The sequence below is a fragment of the Panthera uncia genome, chromosome F2, assembly GCF_023721935.1.
Source record: "Panthera uncia isolate 11264 chromosome F2, Puncia_PCG_1.0, whole genome shotgun sequence".
NCBI lineage: Eukaryota > Metazoa > Chordata > Mammalia > Carnivora > Felidae > Panthera > Panthera uncia.
The window spans coordinates 35,590,191-35,608,335 of NC_064812.1; the positions used below are offsets into that span (position 1 = coordinate 35,590,191).

Consider the following 18,145-nt stretch of genomic DNA (forward strand, 5'->3'; position numbering starts at 1 on the left):
CAGTCTGCCCAACTCCACTCTAGGAAATGAACACAGCAATATCTGCTCCACTTACTTCGCCTGGAAATGTTTTCTAAGTACATATATAAATTGCATAAGCATAGAGAAGCTCTGAAAAAAATGATCTAGAGATTCCAGTTATACATGCATAATGCAAACCAAGATTTGAGTTGTATATATGTAATGTAACATAGATACTGAAGAGGAAAATAGGGTCCGGGTCACAAGAAATCATCCCAGTATAACCTCCCACTCACGTGGTTGAGGACAGATGTTTATTTCTGAGAGCCAGTTCTAAGGAAACTATTAACAAATTCGGTGGTGTCCCCTGGAGTGGGGATGCTGAAAGGTAAAACTATGTTTGAATGAGGAGGAAAGCATGAGGCTTATCTAGAGAGAACTAGAGGCAATGGGTAGAAGTCAAAAGAAGGTAGACATCAGTTCAACAGACAAAACTAACTTTCTCAGTGTCCCACGGTGTCATGAGCTATCTTACATACAGTGAGAATATTCAGGTAGAAGCTGGCTGATCACCTATCAAAAATGTGGTATACTCGGGGCACCGGGATGGCTCAGTCGGTTAAGCATCCGACTTCGGCTCAGGTCATAATCTCGCTGCTCGCGAGCTGGAGCCCTGCATCGGGCTCTGTGCTGACAGCTCAGAGCCTGGAACCTGGAGCCTGCTTTGGACACAGTCTCCTCTCTCTCTCTCCCCCTCCTCCGCTCAAGGTCTGTCTCTCTCTCAAAAATAATAAATATTAAAAAAAATTTTTTTAATGTGATATATTCTGGTACATTGCCTAGGAGAGAGGGTCAGCTAAATGACCTCGAAGGTTCCTTTTTGTCTCAAAAATTCTAGAGTCTATACAATGAGTAAATGCATAGAAAGAACCATGCAGAAACTTGATGTGCAAGACAGTTGGGAGCCTTAGGGACCCCATGTAAACCCTCTCTTACCTACAATCCCATGGACAGTGACTAAGTTCTCAGCCTCCCTGGCTTCATTCACACCAGCCTCACCGTTAGCACACTAGGCCCATTTCAAGAGGTACATGTGGGGACCCCAGTACTCAGCAGGGCAGGATGTCTGCCTGGCTGCCACCTCAAGCTCACCTCGATCCTGCGTTGGGGCAAAAGATTTCAGGAACTGGATTATCAGTGAAAAGGTGGAATCAAAGAGATGTGCCACTTAGAAAAATAGCTCGTTATTCAAAGGCAGATCATAGGAAGGAGAGATAAAGAAAGGCTTAGAAGGAGAGCAGCATTTCCCAGCCTTCCTCTCAGTGCCCAGGGTCAAGCCTTTCTCAGTGCTGAGCCCATGGTTATCCAGTGCTCTAAGAGCCATTTCTACTGACATGAACGGACTTTGGGGGTAAAGTGAAAGAACGGAGTGTCTTACCCTTCTCGTTCATCATCCGTGTTGTAATACACCTGTGAAACAAAACAATAGGCTTACTGTAGGTCAGACACAAGAAATGGAAATCTATTACGTGATGCACAGAACTTTTCCTAGGCTTACACTGTCTCTTAAAGAAGACAAAAGACAAATCTGTTTAATGATGCTGTGTGTGTGTGTGTGTGTGTGTGTGTGTGTGTGTCCGTCCCCAAGGAAATACAGACTTAACCTCATATTCTCCCTAGGATTAATTCTTAGATTTTAAGGAAGTAAAATTAGAAATCTGATTATTGTTATTATTAGCTCAAGTCATTCTGATCAGATTACCTACAGCTCTAAGCCAAATCTGGCTTTTGATATTAAAGAAATATTTTAGCAGGACCTAATATTTTAGCAGTATCTCTGGAGCAAGGCCTGTGAGTAACCGATCCCAGAGGGTCCAGAGGTGAGCTGCCTACGGCTACTGCGCTCTGGCAAAGAGAGGGGAGCAAGAGAGTCCCACGCCGCGCAGCCATAACATCACCCGGGCCTCTTCTGGCTCCCCGAAAAGGCCTGGGTTATTCTGGCGTCCCACAACCACAGCCATTTAGCGGTCAACCGTCTTCAGGCTGGGGAAAGATCATGTGCCTCTAGGAGGTGCTCCTGGCCAGAAGACCTCTGGGAACAGGTTTCTTTAGGTGGTCAGCATGGTGGCAGGCAGTATCAGATTTAAAGAACTTATGAAGCATCCATATTCTTTTATGAAACTACAGAAATCCAGAGGGGATGTGGGATGTATCTCTCGGCCCAATTATTTATAAAAATTAATTGCAGGCCTTTCTTGAGCTTTCTTTGTGTGCTTCAGGACCATTTGTGTCTGGGTGAAGAACAATACCCCCAGTTAGTATCAGACGTTTACATGTTTAACTTCAAAAGTCACTTCCGGTTCTAATGCGGTTGGTCACCGCCCCTCCCCCAGCTGCCTGGGAGAAAAGCAGCTTCGCCTACACTTCGCCTAGACTGCCGCCTTCCCTACAAACTTTCTCAAAGGCTCTTGGCAGTTCCTGGGATGCTGCCACGCCCAGATTTCCTACACGACAAGGCTGGTTACCTGCAACTCTTTGGGCACGAGTCATTCTACTCATTACTTAGATTTCCACAAGGAACTTTTTCCTCTTAATTTTTTTTTTTTTTTGAATTTTTTTAAAGTAAGCTCCACGCCCACCACAGAGCCCGACAAGGGGCTCAAACTCACAACTGTGAGATCAAGACCAGAGCTGAGATCAAGAGTCATACGCTTAACCGCTGAGCCACTGAGTCGCCCAGGTGCCCCTCCTCTTAAAAATTTTTATGTCTATTGTTGTATATTTTGTTTCTTCTTAACAGAAACCAGCAAAGGTAAGATGTTTTCTTCCTCCCTCCCCCAAGTTTCAGTGTGGCTCTGGAGGATCTGTCACGGTGATGTTCTAGAAATGAGACTGTCTATTTGGGTGTATATAGAGCGACCCACGTAAGTGAGGGAGCCTGGGCCATGGCACTGGCCACACAACTGGACTTTTGGGAAAAAGTTCCTGATGCTGGCCTGTTTTTGTTTGTTTGTTTGTTTGTTTGTTTTTTGCTAGTTTCTTTAAATGTGCCTTGTCTGTCTATATGACAGGGTCATGGACAGCTCTCTGAAAAGTTGATTGGTGACCCCAAAATGAAGCAGCCTTTCTTAAGTGTTTTCCTGCCCTCCTGGATAGCCTCTGTGACACTGTCCCTATCACTGTCCTTGAATTGTCACTTCTTCTCTCACGCAATGACCTTGCTGTTTCTTCCTTGTTGGCTGTAGGGCTTATCGCATGGCTTTAATTTTTAGACAGTGTTTCTCAAACTTTAGAGTGCATAAAAAATATCTGGAGCCTTTGTCATAAAGGCAAATTCCCGGAACCCTCTTCAGAGATTTTAATGCAAAAGACTTGGACTAGGGGCGCCTGGGTGGCTCGGTCGGTTAAGTGTCCGACTCTTGATTTCCACTCAGGTCATGATCTCACAGTTCGTGGGTTCAAGCCCCACATCAGGCTCTGTGCTGACAGTATGGAGCCTACTTGGAATTCTCTCTCTCTCTGCCTCTCCCCCATGCTACCTTTCACTCTCTCTCTAATAAAAATAAAAAAACAAAAAAAAAAAAAAAAAAAAAAAAGAAGACATGGGATGGAATTTGGGAACCTGAATTCATATCAAGCACTCTTGTGGTCTGGAGGAAGGCTGTTTACAAATGACAACTGGGAAGACTGTTCTTGAGGGTACGGAGGAGGAGTGCAGTGATCCTTGGGTTCAGGTGCCTTGAGGAAGGCTGATGCCTGCAAAGTGTGCGTTATCTGGAAAGACGATGCCTCTGTGTCTCACAATTTCTCCCAAACTCCCCTTATTGCTTGTTTCTAAAGCCATTCCAGAGAAAAGCCACAGTGACCATTTGGTATTTAATGTGAGGCGAGGGAGACTGAAGATCTCCATAGTGCCTGCACACTGGGTTCATTCCCTCATACTTTATGATAATTGTCTGATGAAGATTCCAATCCGCATGTGCATCGATGAGGTAATGGAGGAGGAGGAGGGGACACATAGGCTGACAGTGAACATACCCACTCCCCAGCCCGTGTCCTCGGGTGACTAGGAATTGCTATGCCATAGCTGACGAGCCCTCAACATGGCTGGGGGGAGGGGGGGTCTCTCATCGACCCTGAGAGCTGGAGGGCTGCCCACTTTCCAGCTGCACAGGGCTTTGACGTGGCTGATTTTGACAAGGCTTGTGTCTGCAGTGATTCCTGAGCGGCACACCATCACCTGCCTTCCTCCCCTACCCAAGTCCCCATTTATGGTGAAACCGGTCCATATTTTAACTGGCCACTGCTAGATCCTGTTTTGCAGGGCAAAGCCGGTCTCCACCCCCACCACGCCAACTTCTCAGGCCTTGGCACTGCCGGCTTCCCTCCTACCTCTGGATGCATCTTCCTGCTTTCTAGCTGTTCCAAGGCAAGGCAGCTTTTAAGCCCTAGGCAGCCACCGTAGGCGCTCTTGTCCTTGGGCCAAGTAAGTTGATCAACCATGGAATATTTGCGCATTGTCCCAGAGCACAGCTGACTGTGTTCCTTTGTTGCCCAAAGCTCAGGCAGGCTCCCTCACTGACCCCTTTAACTCTGACTTCGAGGCCACAGGGGAAACCTGAGGGCTCTGCAAAAGTGGCCCCAGATTGTAGAACTTAACTTCGCCAATAACTTGGGGGTGCTGAGCTGCTTCGCATCTGCTACAACCAACAAATTTTAGAGGCGACATTTCCCTTCTGATTTGGTCACAGGCTAGGAACCTAGCTCAGACACGGAGGCCCAAGTGCGGCCAGAGGGCTGACAGCCGTGAGCAGCCAGATTCGGTCTTTTCCTCTGAAGATTCATTTATACCTTTGTCTATTTCAGAGACGTGTTCCCAAGAGAACAGGTCACGCTGTCAGCTTTGACACAGAGCCGAAGCCAGAATCATGACAGTAAACAGTAAGAACAATTTAACTCAATTATCCCTTCTTCTGGAAAGTGTGCATACCCAGCTTCATAAAGTCCCATGGGGCGAAGACCGTAAATATATAAATCACCGTTGTTCTTGGGAATTAAACAAATGAATGAAATGAGGTGCTGGCGCTCATAGCTTGATAAACCTCAACATTCTTCCTTCCCCTTTGTGTCCTTGTTCTTATCAAACAAGTCAGACAAGAATGTTAAATTAGTTTTTAGTGGAATGTACTCTAAGAAAAAAACTATGAAGTGTTTTGTTACCATGCTATGTCATGACCAGCAACAAAGAACCCCGGCTGTATAACTGCTTTGTCTCATACCTATAATGAAACAACATGTGTGTTGGGGGTTGGGAGACAATAGATTCTTAAGGAGAAAGTTGAGCTAATAATGATTTCTCCTTGTAGGTGAATTCCGAGTGTCTGAACACTCAGAACGGAAGAAAAACTTGAGTGTGTCAGTATGGCCCTATTTCTCAAAACAAACCTTTCGTCAGAGGATTTTGAGTTTGAAAGAAAACTAACCCACACAAGATTCACTAAGAGCCATTTGATTTGGTGAAAGACAAACCTGCAGAATGCTAGGGAAGTCCTTTTTTTTTTTTTCCACCCAATTTTAATTTACCACATAAAATAAGTAATCCTAAAAATATTAAAGAAAGAAAAAAATCATCCATCACTTAACCCGCCTCATCAAGTGTTGCAATTTTCTTGTTACCTTCAAGATCAGGTACATACCTGGGATCACAGTATAGACACAAATGGGTATTCTAATTTTTTCTCGCACTGAATAGTATCATAACTAGTTCTTCTGTTGCCACATAATTTCCGTAATTAAAATTTTAGTGGCCACATAATATTTCATCAACTTGAGCTACCATAATGAGTTAATTATTGGGTGTTTATGTTATCTTAATTCTAGTTCTTTAATTTCACTTGTAGATATAAGGAGAAGACGGAAATTACTTTTAAAAAGGCATGTCTACAATCTCATTTTTTCTTTTGGTGTGAAATTATCTACCTATTCAATGGGAACTGTTCATTTACTAAGGGAAAAATTGTTGATATGGTTTTATTTAATCGATAAAGTTTTTCTCTTGGGCAACCTTCTGAAGTTATAGGTGCAATTTAATTTCCCACCATGAGGTGGAGCTCTGTTGCATCAGGCTAAACTCACAAGACCACAGGGACAGCACACAACTTTTTCTCAGATTATCAGTGTCCTTACTTTCTTCCTCTTTCACTGCTTTGTCAACACTTCACTAATATCAGCTCATTCCCTTCTTCCCCTCAGCTTCCTCTCCTGAGACATTCCTTTCCATAAAAATCCATTTTCTTACAAAATGACTGACTTTTCATGGGAGGCATGGAGTGCAGGGGTTATTTTCAAGGTCAACACTGCCTGATGCGATTCTGCCTCAAGGCTCCACCGGCCCCGCGGATGGATGGCAGGTGGATATTAGCAGATAGGTCCTACCTGTCCTGTCCTCTGCAGGTTTGCAAAGTGAACGTCGGGTATGAAGAGGACCGGTTGCGAGTGCAGATCAGGCATTGTTTTGAAGTAGGTGATGTCACTCTTCTTCTGTAAAGGTATTGCGGCCAACTTCCCATCAGAGGCTGGACGTGAGAGGGTTACACGTGACTAAGAACTCTTAGCTGTGAGCCCTAGTCTGAGTTCTCTGTTTTCTCGTTTGAAGCTTCCCAAAAGCCAGAGAGGTGAACACTCTTTACCATCTCCCCCTCTCCTATTGCCAAACTAACGGAAAGAGCATGAACTTCGGGTGAGCACTCCTGAGGTGGCTCGCACCTCTCGGGCCCTCCTGTTCCTCTCTGCACCCTAGATTCCTTGTCTGGAGGAGGAGGATGTTGGTCTCCATGATATTACAAAGTCCCTCCCAACACAAACAATCTGTGATCATGTGATTCCATTTGCTTCTCCCAGAGAAAATTCACCCAGTCTTTATGGCTAGGGAAACGCAAGCCACCCCTCACATACCCACAGTTTTGCCCACCACCCCCTTCCTTCCACCTGTTCCCCTAGTGGACCTGGCCTGGCTGGAGCCCACCCCTCCTCAGCAACACTCACAGTTGTTGCACTGGGTTTGGGAGGGCTGGCCTTTCCCCTTCTTCCTGTTCTGCTTCCTCTCTTCGTCTCGGATTTTCCTTTCTGCTCCCTGACAGGGAAAAACAATGCCAGGCATGTTATCAGAGCATGCAAAAATACTGTCAGCATACAAACCTCTAGGACAAGACACAAAACGAGGATGAAGGGAGAGCAGGCAGCCCCGTTTCCGTTCCTCTGGCGAGGTCAGGACTCGGTTCTGCAGGCGGAGACAGATCCTCAGTCTGTAGTACATTTTCACCTCTGAGTGATCCCACTTCTTCCAGATTGCCCCCTTTTTTGAAATCCTGTCTATCTATACAACTTCAATTTTGAATCCACACAGAACGACCAGACTCAGGTTCCTATCCCAGGGAGGGGAGTTAGGTAACTTTAGTGATTATAATAAAATGTCATTAAGATAAAGCGCTGCCCTATCAATATGGTTCCTAGGCACAGGGAGAGCATTCAAGTTGAGTGTGAATTCCCTAGAAAACCTCCCCTTTGCCCATTGTCATGGAACTTTTAAAAATCATTACAGTAATGGAAATGAGGGGAGGGCTAAGGAAACTAAGTGTAAGATCATTTTGCACATACGAGTGTGATTTTGGTTTTTGTTTTAATGTGTGCAGAAGTGCTTGGGGATGGTGCTCATTCAACCAAACAGAAAAAAGTTTGGTCTATTCACCTCCTTGGGGCTCCTCTGTTCCTGGTAATCTGACTTTTTCATTGGCTTCTCTTGCCAGATCCCACCCTGCTTAACCAGTTGACCATCACCTTACAGCTCTTTCCTTCTTGGCCTTCAAAGATTCCCTGATTCTGATTCTTCTTCTTCTTCTTCTTCTTCTTCTTCTTCTTCTTCTTCTTATTATTATTATTAGTCGCTCTTCTTTGTCAGCTTTGCCAACTCATTTTCTTCTCACTCTTCCAAATACAGATGCTACAACAGTTTTCTTTTTCTTCCTCTCTCCATTCTTCATAGCACTTACTCTGTGCCAGGTGAGTTCTAAGAGCTTTACATAGATTCTGGACAGATATAATAATTTAACCAGGTATTTTTAAAATCTTTTTTATGTTTATTTATTTTTGAGAGAGAGGGAAAGAGCTCGAGGAGGGAGGGGGCAGAGAGAAAGGGAGACACAGAATCCAAAGCAGGCTCCAGGCTCCACGCTGTCAGCACAGAGCCCGATGTGGGGCTTGAACTCACGAATCGTGAGATCATGACCTGAGTCGAAGTGGGACACTTAACCGACTGTGTCACCCAGGCATCCCTTTTTTACCAGATATTTTAAATATGTTTTTACGTCAAAAAACTTCTCACTACCAAAAGGGAGTAACTGTTTTATAGTGCTTCACTTTTAAGTTTTGAATTGTCATGGATAATTATACATCATGGAAATTCACATCAAAAGGGAAATAAAATATAGAAATATATCCTTTGGAAGTTTCTTCAAGATATATTAAGTTTTTGTACAGTTTTTATATGTAGATAATGAAGTGTTAAATGTACAGACCTCACCTTGTCAAAACTGGTGTGAAACATAAGCAAAAGTCTCCCATTATTCATTTTTTGTTAGGTGCATATCAGACATTTTTCTATGTACTCGGAGTTATGTACAATATAGTAGTTAACATAAATTAAAGTGTGAAATTTTATATAAATTACAACTCACTGAAGATAGACCCTAAGGTTGGTCAGGCAGTTGTATTTCTAAATTAGTGCTTTATTTGGTACTATTACTATGAGAAAAAGGTCTGGAATTAATCTGTTTCAAGACTTATATATGTTCAATGACAATTTTTAAGAAATAGAGTCACCTGCTTATTATTTTACAGGCATTCTTTGATGTGCCAAACCAAATGGATTAACATAAAACATAAGAGTGGCTCCCCATAGAGCCCAGTCTTGCTGCCATGTCAATATAAGAAATTTCCTGCCCAGAACGCCCAGATATCGGCACGATAAAATAACAAGTCTGATGGTATCCAAACATTTCTAGTTCCCATTTCTAAAATCAACCGTTGACTTCACAATGACCCAGAAAAGCTTAGATACATTTAATTAAGATGAAGAAAGCTTCCTTGAACATGACCTTCCATGAATTCCTTTCCTTCCTTTGATTATCTGTGACCGAAGCTTCTAAGACATTCTTTCCACTCTTATCAAAGTGCAAAAAGTCTACTTCCAGAACAGTACAATTTTCTATGAAGACCAAATTTGTCATTTGAAAATAATTTCCCCTGCCTAAATGTTCACTTTGGAGTGTGAGATTTGAAAAATATGCCTGAAGATTTCCTGATTATTTTGTGATCACTGTGGCCACTTCTTGAGGGGTGATGGCTATCCTTGTTTTATTTGACACTTAAATTGTTTCCCCTGAATTTATTTTAAGAATGTGTCCTTAACAGATTGAAAGTTGGCCAAGGTACCAAGATAGTTTGCAGGGGCATCTTTAGCTTTTCATCATCTTCAACAATCGTCACTTCCAAGATCTTTCCAAACAAAAATTAATAAAGAGAAAAAAAATCTTAAAAAAAAAAAAAAGAACATGGCTTCATTTCTCAAGTTTTACACAATGCATAGTTACTGTTTACAGTAATACAATTCTTGTTTTTCAGCAAAGATAATGGAAGTAATTAAATACAGATATAAAGACAGAGACATAGGTATTGATATAGGTAGATATATACACAGATCCTGAATTTTTTAATGCATAAACATATGTATTTCAAAGAAGTATCATAATATCAAAAATAAATTAGAGAAGGTCTTTATTTGTATCTCACAGGTGTGTTAATCATAAATCAAACCGGAGAACTATAAATAGTGCAGAGTTACATCTGTTTAGCGTTCTCAACTGTGATTGGGAATCATATTTTAAAATGGAATAGCTCTTAGCTCTTTTGCTTTAGAGGATAATTCAAATGAATCCTTTGCATTTGCGCACCCATTTGAAAAGTGGAAAAATTAAACTTTTTCTCTTTTCAATCTCCCAGGAGTAAGTTTTGCCTGGGTTTTGAAATTAGAGCTGCATATATGCCAAACTACAGAAGATTTTATATCTAGCTTATTAGAAAAATTACCAGCAGGTAAGGTTAATACATTCTGCTTGAGATTTCTTCCTTATCCTTAACAACAGGAGAAGTAAGCTAAAAACTACCCCTGGAAACTCTTTATATCACTAGTTTCTTAGAGTCCTAGGACATGGGTGAACAACACTATTCATCCTTCATTTTTCTTTTGTTTTGAGTTTTAGTATTTATCATATCAACACTGTTGACAAAACTAATTATATGAGAATCCCTTGAGGTCTCTCTTTCCCACTGTCAATTCCAGCTCTAATGTAAGGGTAACTGGACTGCCCAGTGTCTCTACTCCTTCCCTTCCTTTCTCCTTGTCCCTAATCTTACTCCTCACCTCTAAGAAGGAGATTCCCAGAGGGGGGAATTCTACAATCTCCCTTGAAATATCTGGAATACAGTGAGGGAATTCAAATTATTTAAATGCTATCCCACTTGTACTTTAAAAAAATTCCCTGTTGCACATCGTTTGGATGTGCTTTTTCCATGTTCAGTATGCTGAATTAAAGATACGTACTGATTTTTCTTTGTTCTCTTTTGTTTTTAACAGGCTACCTTGGCTCTTTGTCGAGGCTTTGAATCCTCAGTTGTCATTTTGGCTTTTTATGCATATGGTTGTTTATCAGTTCAAGGAATATGGGTTTGCAATCAGGCCGGATTTGCATCCAGCTCTCTACTTTTTCGCTGTGTGACTTAGACAAGTTACCTGTGCCGCTGACCCACTGTTTTCTCATTTATACAACTGTGTCTATTGACTTACTGGCCCTTCTACTGGGGAGGCTACCTAAATGTCCCTGAGAGTGATATTGAAAAGTTTGATGACAAAGGTTTCCTTATAGTGACTTTTTAATTATTCTATTCTATTCTATTCTATTCTATTCTATTCTACTTATATGCCCCAAGAATATTTTTAAAGTCTAATAAATTAACAATTCGGTGTTGATTTCCTGCGTCAGTTTTCCCAAGTACGTGCTGGTAGTCTGTTTAAATATACATAGATTTATTTATACATATAGTTTATATTTTAAGTTTTCCCAATGTATCATCTTTGGCATTGATTTAGTTCAACTGTCTTTTAATTTATTTATTTGATTGTTTGTTTACTTATTTATTTATTGAGAAGGAGCCTGCTTTATTGGGGGCAGAGCACTGCACGTGGCCAACACATGAAGGCAACTGGAACATGGGTCCCTCTGGGCAACTTCCCCAGCCTCATCCCTCCTCGAGCTGGGACACTCCCCACCATTTCCTTGAAGGCCAATGTGGTAGCTACAGATAGAACCCCTCAGGGGTGCCTTTTTGGTTTTTATAAAGAACATTTTCTTTAGAGTTTTGAGGTCTTCGTTTGTTACTTTCATTCTACGTGCTCTCAAGGCCATCAGACCAGCTTTTGTACAGACTGCCTTGATGTCAGTCCCAGAGAGGTCATCTTTAGCCATGATTAAGTTGTCCAGAGTTACATCATTGGCCGGTGTCATGCTGCTTGTGTGGATCTGAAAGATGCGCTGTTTAGTCTTTTCATCAGGCAGGGGGATCTCAATTTTCCTGTCAATGCAGCCTGGGCTGATAAGTGCTGGATCCAAAGTTTCTATTCAATTTGTGGCCATGATCACTTTCACATCACCCCTTGAATCAAATCCATCCAACTGGTCCAACAGTTCCAACGTTGTTCTTTGAATTTCTCTCTCACCACCGGAATTTGAGTCATATGTTTTTGTTCCAGTGGCATCAGTTTGGGCTCATCACCTAGGAATTTCTGAATAAGTTCAGAGCCAACCACTCTTAAGAAAGTGACTGAGGTTTGGTTTGCTACTGCTTTGGCTAATAAGGTTTTACTTGTGCCAGGTGGACCGTAGAGAATGACTCCCTTTGAGGGCTTTATACCCATCTCTTCATAATATTCAGGATGAGCGAGAGGAAGCTCCACAGATTCCTTAATTTCCTGGATTTGGTTGTCCAACCCCCCCCCCCCAATATCAGCATAGGTTTCCTGGGGAGCCTTTTCTACCTTCATCACTGTGACCAAGGGATCCGTGTCATCGATGAGCACCCCTATGACAGCATGCACCTTGTGGTTGAGCAAGACTGAGCAGCCTGGTTCCAGCAGATCCTCGTCTATAACGGAAAGAATGTTGACGTAGTGTTCTGAGCCCACAGATGTAGACACGATGGCATGACTGTCATCAATGATCTCTTCCAACATTCCTACCAACATTGGGGTCCCCCTCAGATCATCCACCTTTGATCTTTCCTCCTCTTGCTTTTCTTCTAAAGTCTTCATTTGTTCCTGATTCCTACTGAAGTCTTCCTCCACAAGAAGAGAGTCTTTAATTCTAATTTCGGTAATTTTAACCGGCACTGAGTGTGACGGGTCACCAGTGGCAGCTTGCTGGCAGCACCAGGTCCCTTTGTTTTCTTCTTTTTCCCCACTCTAGTTGGCACAGGAGGTTCGTATTTCATTTTCTGGTCCTTGTCATCCTTCTTACCACCTCCAGGGCCACGACCACCACTCTTTCACCCATCTTGCTTCTGCCGCTGAAACCCTGTTCCATTGTTTTAGTTTTCTACCTCAAAGACGCCTATTATATGTATATTGGATCTTCTTTACCACTCTCTTATATCTATTATTTTCTTTCTCATCTCTCTTTTTTTTCTTTTGATTTTTAAAGTTTTGCTCTTTCCAACTTGCATATTTCTCCTAAGGCATCCCCTGGTATATTTATTCACTCTTGTTTTGCTTCTAGTATAGGCTTTACTTCTGAAATATTTTAATTGTTTATTTCTGAATTCTATCACAACTCTTTTCAAATCACTCTATTCTCAAGACATGTCATGCCTGAGTTTTGTGTGTGATTTATGTTGGTCTTCATGACTTCTGTGTGTTTCTTAATTGCATTTAGCTCATTTTGGAACATTAAGCTATAGGTTTCACCCGTTTCATGGGTAGGTCCACAGGGAAGTCAGTGCGATCTCAGTCTCTATTTTTCATGAGATACCCATTGGGATTCAACTGTTTTTCTTTCCTGATGGTCATTTTTAAGTGAAATGAATGGACCCGGATAGTTCTGCTAGCTTCATGGCTCTCATGCTCTCTCTTCAGATGTGTTCACAAAGTGATAAAAAAAAAAAAAACAAAAAAAAACAGTCTTGTATTTCCTGAGAGCTGTCTACTCCATATCCTTTCTCTTCACCCTTTTTATTTGGAATTTCTCTTTACTTTATACCTTTTTGGGGGGGGGGAGGGGGGAGGAGTGGGAGGAGTCCAATTCAACTTGGATTCTACTCCTAGCAGCTTTTTCTCAGTGCAGAGTTTTGCCCTAGAAGGGAACTTAAATTTATAACTTTCTGGAGTTCATAGAGCCCCAAACACTTCAATGTTCCATCCCTTTGCACCCAACAGCAATAGCAAATTGGAGTCTACAGAATCTGTACCCTCCCACCCCAGTTTCACATACAGTCCTCAGATGGCACACTTCACTCTCTAGTGAGTACCTGGGGGAGATTTTGTAGGTTACCGGTTCTTTGGTTATCAAGTAGCCCCACTGTTTTCCCTCGTGATGCTGATACCATACGGGTCTCAAAACTGTTGTTGCTTATTCCCACTCATATTTGGGATTTGTAAGGATCTCATGTCACATAATCATAGGGTTTTAAGCTTTGCTATTCTAATTGTTGTATCTCTTATAGTGGGATTCAGAGTGATTAAAAAAACTGTATCTCCTCCTGAGTGCATGTTTACTAATAAGCTTATTTTATAGGTGCCATTTCTATTCCAAAAAGCTCTAAATGAGACCCCATTTAACCCATAAAATAATACAGCTTATACTGATATGCTCTGGGACAGGCTTATACCCGGTAAAAACTATTAATCTATTATTTCAGTTATCTAAGTGAATTAAACTGATAGTACAGTGCAGTATCAATCAGCCATTAAATTAGTGGTGAAACTGATTGACTAATAAAAGAATAGAGTTGACTGATGACTCCCTAGATATCTAACAGGAATTGAAAATGACAGATTACAACTCCCAGTGTGATAAGGTAATTAATTTGACACCATCAGACAAGAGAAGGTAACAAGGGGGAAACGTCATTAAAAGTAGTATCTAATAACAAAGATACCTTTATGATCTTTACTCACTTTGTCGCAGAAGACCTTGATCTGGCAGTAAGCTCTATGAATGGGCTTATTGCTACGATTATTATAACTGTATGTATCAATCTGAATCATCAAAGGAAGTCCTTTCACCCCTTTCTGGGACGAGAAATCTGTACTCAGGCAATTCACAGTGATGAAAATCTGAGGGTGGGAGAAAGAAAGGAAAAGGTCACAAGTCACCATAAAAAGGATCTATTAAAAAATGTATAAGCCTAAGACTTGGAATCACAACACTACACAATCTTATAAGGACAAGTGAAGAACATTTGGATATGCTGAAATAAGAACATGCTGAGCACATGAAACATTATATATATTGCAATTTATAATTTAAATATATAAAAACTGTTGTTTTCCTATTAAATCTTGAAATAGACAATTGATGCTTTCCTTTAGGCATATCAGCAAAGTTTTACCTATTTTTCAAACATGCATAAATCAGATGTGTAAACCGCTATCTCTTCAACGTATTAAAGCTGTCACTTCTAATATTACATCACTTTCTCAAATCTCTGACCTGTGGGATAAAACAAAACCAAAAACAAAAGTAGGGAACATTTCCCCTTGCACACTACTGCACTGAAATAGTTATTTGTTTATATATCTGTTTTTCCTCCTTGACTATTAATTTTGAGATTTGAGGCCATTTCTTACTATTTTTGTATTAGGCGTACCTAATGTAGAGTGTGGTGGAGAATAGGCATTCAATAAACATGTGATGAATCCATCAATAAGTTTATCTGTAGAAAAACCCCTAAGTTTTATTTAAGTTTATTTAATTAAAAAAAATTTTTTTAATGTTTATCTTTATTTTTCAGACAGAGAGAGACAGCATGAGCGGGGGAGAGGCAGAGAGAGAGGGAAACACAGAATCGGAAGCAGACTCCAGGCTCTAAGCTGTCAGCACAGAGCCCAATGTGGGGCTCGAACTCGTCAACCGCGAGATCATGACCTGAGCCAAAGTTGGACGCTCAACCGACTGAGCCACCCAGGCGGCCCAAGTTTATTTAATTTTTTTAGTAATTTCTGCACCCAATGTGGGGATCAAACTCATGACCCCGAGATCCAGAGTTGCAGGCCCCACAGACTGAGCCAGTCAGGCTCCCCCCAAAAGCCCAAAGTTTTAGTTCTAGCTCCAACATTAACCAGCTAAGAGACCTCAGACAAGTCACTTATTGTCTTTGGTTTTCAACTTTTTTCTTAAAATTATTTTTAAAATCCTTCCCTGAAGGATGAAAATGTAAATTATTAAATATTCTGAAAACAACTGCATAGATGCATTATGTGACCCATGTTTTATTTGGTCCCACTGAAAATTGTCATTCACTCTCAAACCCTTGACCTTTTGTGTCACAGCAACATCAAAAAGAACAGTCCTGCAAAAGCAAAGAGCCGCTGGCATGAGCTGCATTTTAAAGGCCGTTCAAATCTTTGATTTTACTACCAGGATTGATCTAAATCATTTTAAGCTCTATTGCCTGTAGGTTTTTGGTAATTTATACAAGCAGATATCTCATTTTTAGTGCTATATCGATACAAAGATCATTTTTTAATTTTATTTCTGAGCCTCTTACTTGGTCACGAGAAACACAGCAATAACGCACCACATCAACAATAAGGCTAAGATGAAATGTCTTAGTGACATGCTAATTACAACAACCTTGTGCACTGTGCCACAGACCCTCACTTTTCCAGCCATCATATGAAAACAAGTGCCTAGAGATGATGTAACCATGGATATCTTCCATTCATTCATTCATTCATTCATTCTTATTATTCATCCTATAAACATCAACACAAGCCCATGTAAGTCAAACACAACATTAGACACTGAGGACAGAGAACAAAGCCAGACCCCTGCCTCATGTAGTGGACGGTCCAAGGGGAGGACAGAGGAGTAATCCAGTAATAACCAACACAGGGTGGTCAAGTACAGAGGTCATGAGAACATAGAACACGGCACTGAACCTGGAGGACATGTGTGAAACAAAGCCCTCACAGACACTGGGATGAGACTATGGACTATCATTATTTTGTAATGGTAGAGAAAAAGGACTCAGAATTCAAATGTCAAGTGATTCAGGGGAACTGAGTGATAAAGACCACTGAGAAAGACTACACCAGGCCTGTCTCTCCTCCTGAACTTTCAGGGTAAAAGTAGACAGCAAATGCAGTCTGCTGCTCCTGGAGATGCCCTGACTGCAGAGAACATTGATGTGTGCCACAAATATTTTTAAATACCTACTATGTTCCTGAGACTGTGCTAGGGACTAGGACAGATGCACCAATTGTAGTCCTATAATCACGGAAGTCAGAGGCCAGATGGGGAGAGAGAAGCAACATGATGGAGCTCTAAAGACTACAGCGTCGTCGTCAAATGCTGATCTTTAGGTCAAACCAACAAATAAAAGTATACTTTCCTGGGAACACTTGACTTCTTCTATTGTTATTGTTGTTACCGACAATAGGCTTATCTTGGCCAGAATGTATAAAACACAGCTTTCTATCAGCAAATCAATGACCACTCTGGGGAACTATGCCATTGTCCGTTATTTTTGACCATGGATTTCATACAGAAATCTTTCTGTAGTGACTATAACTCACGGGGGGCCTCAGTACAGACTGGTTCTTTTCTACTCCCTCATAAAACCTTCCTAGTACTACAGAATCCAAAAGAGAAAAGTGTTCTGATGTGTATTTCCTAAGGTATTAGGGTTCACACTTGGGTCAGTGTAATTAACCCATTCATCACACACAGCGGACCGCACTCAGACAGGCAGGATGCAATGATAATTGTGGCCTTTGTCAGCTCCAAGTCCCAACTAAGAGAGCTGGGCTGATGGAATGTGTATATTTACAAGGACCGCTTGAGTAGGACAGATCCGCTGGCAATATACTACGATAAATAGACTAAATCCTCCCTGGTGGAGCTGTAGCGGTCAGCCACCCGGTAGAGAAGGTCTTTAAAGGTCAAATGAGCTACAACACACGAGACTGTACCTGGACACACTTAGACTAGGTCCTTTTAATGGGAGAGATTCTTAGTAAAGGTCCAATGGGCTCTTTTTGATTCATGGCCTCCTGATCCTATACAAACTAAACGACACGAGACTCTGCCTTCTGTGCGACATTGAGCTGGCAGCTCCCAAAACTATCTTAACAGGGATTTTATAATAGAGTTGGCACCGCTCTCCTCTTGCCTGGCTGCCTGAACCCAATAGTAAAGCACAGTTTCAGTGCCCCATGGTATCAATCATAGTCTCACTGTGCTGCACTTAAAACCTAAATGGTTGAACTTTAACTGCAGTTGGGGACTGGAGGGGATGGGAAGGGATGGAAGGACATTAACTAAAACCCTGGCTTGAGAACTGATAAACATTTATTTGTTTCATCTTGCAAACCCAAACATGTCCCAGCTCCACGCACAGCCGGCAAATGTGAAAGCCATTTTCTTGGAAGTTTATCTACAAAGTACTGTTTGCAAATGCGTGCTACAGAAACTTAGGGAAAAGGTATGCTTTCTCCCCACCAAACGTTCATCCAAATGTCAAGCACAGAAAATTCTTTTTCACTCCAGTAGGAGCCCTGATTATGTAAAGAGCATATAAATGCCATGAACAATTGGGTATGTCACCCAATAATTATGAATATTATATACGTTCATGTAATGCTTTCAAAACCTCAGCTATTAATATTCCTGTAATTCTGACAGTACGTAATTTATTTTTTAGAAAAATAATAATTAAATCAAGTGTATCTAGGCAGATAATAGATAGTATTATAATTTTGTCACTGGTTCAAAAATTGATTCAGATAGAAAGATTGGTTCTAAATATACCAAGACCTTTCCAGAAACAGAGGCAGTCTCATGACAATTGACATTTC

At 41.4% G+C, this 18,145-nt stretch overlaps 1 protein-coding gene, 1 long non-coding RNA gene and 1 pseudogene across 3 annotated transcripts in view; 1 reads left to right on the plus strand and 2 right to left on the minus strand.

The window, feature by feature from the left end:
- The window catches only part of GRHL2 (grainyhead like transcription factor 2), a 173,928-nt gene that overhangs the window by 27,529 nt on the left and 128,254 nt on the right, over positions 1-18,145 (minus strand). For both annotated transcript variants that reach the window (XM_049633542.1, XM_049633539.1), the window contains exons 9-12: positions 14,243-14,401; positions 7,006-7,093; positions 6,397-6,536; positions 1,400-1,431 (exon numbers count right to left, since the gene is read on the minus strand). In XM_049633542.1, coding sequence (XP_049489499.1) covers positions 1,400-1,431; positions 6,397-6,536; positions 7,006-7,093; positions 14,243-14,401 — 419 coding nt within the window. The remainder of the gene's footprint in view (positions 1-1,399; positions 1,432-6,396; positions 6,537-7,005; positions 7,094-14,242; positions 14,402-18,145) is intronic.
- On the plus strand, positions 1,735-16,682 carry LOC125924789 (uncharacterized). Its single transcript, XR_007458572.1, has 3 exons — positions 1,735-2,773; positions 4,828-4,902; positions 15,079-16,682. It is a non-coding gene; the product is annotated as an uncharacterized LOC125924789 (long non-coding RNA).
- On the minus strand, positions 10,983-14,163 carry LOC125924778 (26S proteasome regulatory subunit 4-like; annotated as a pseudogene).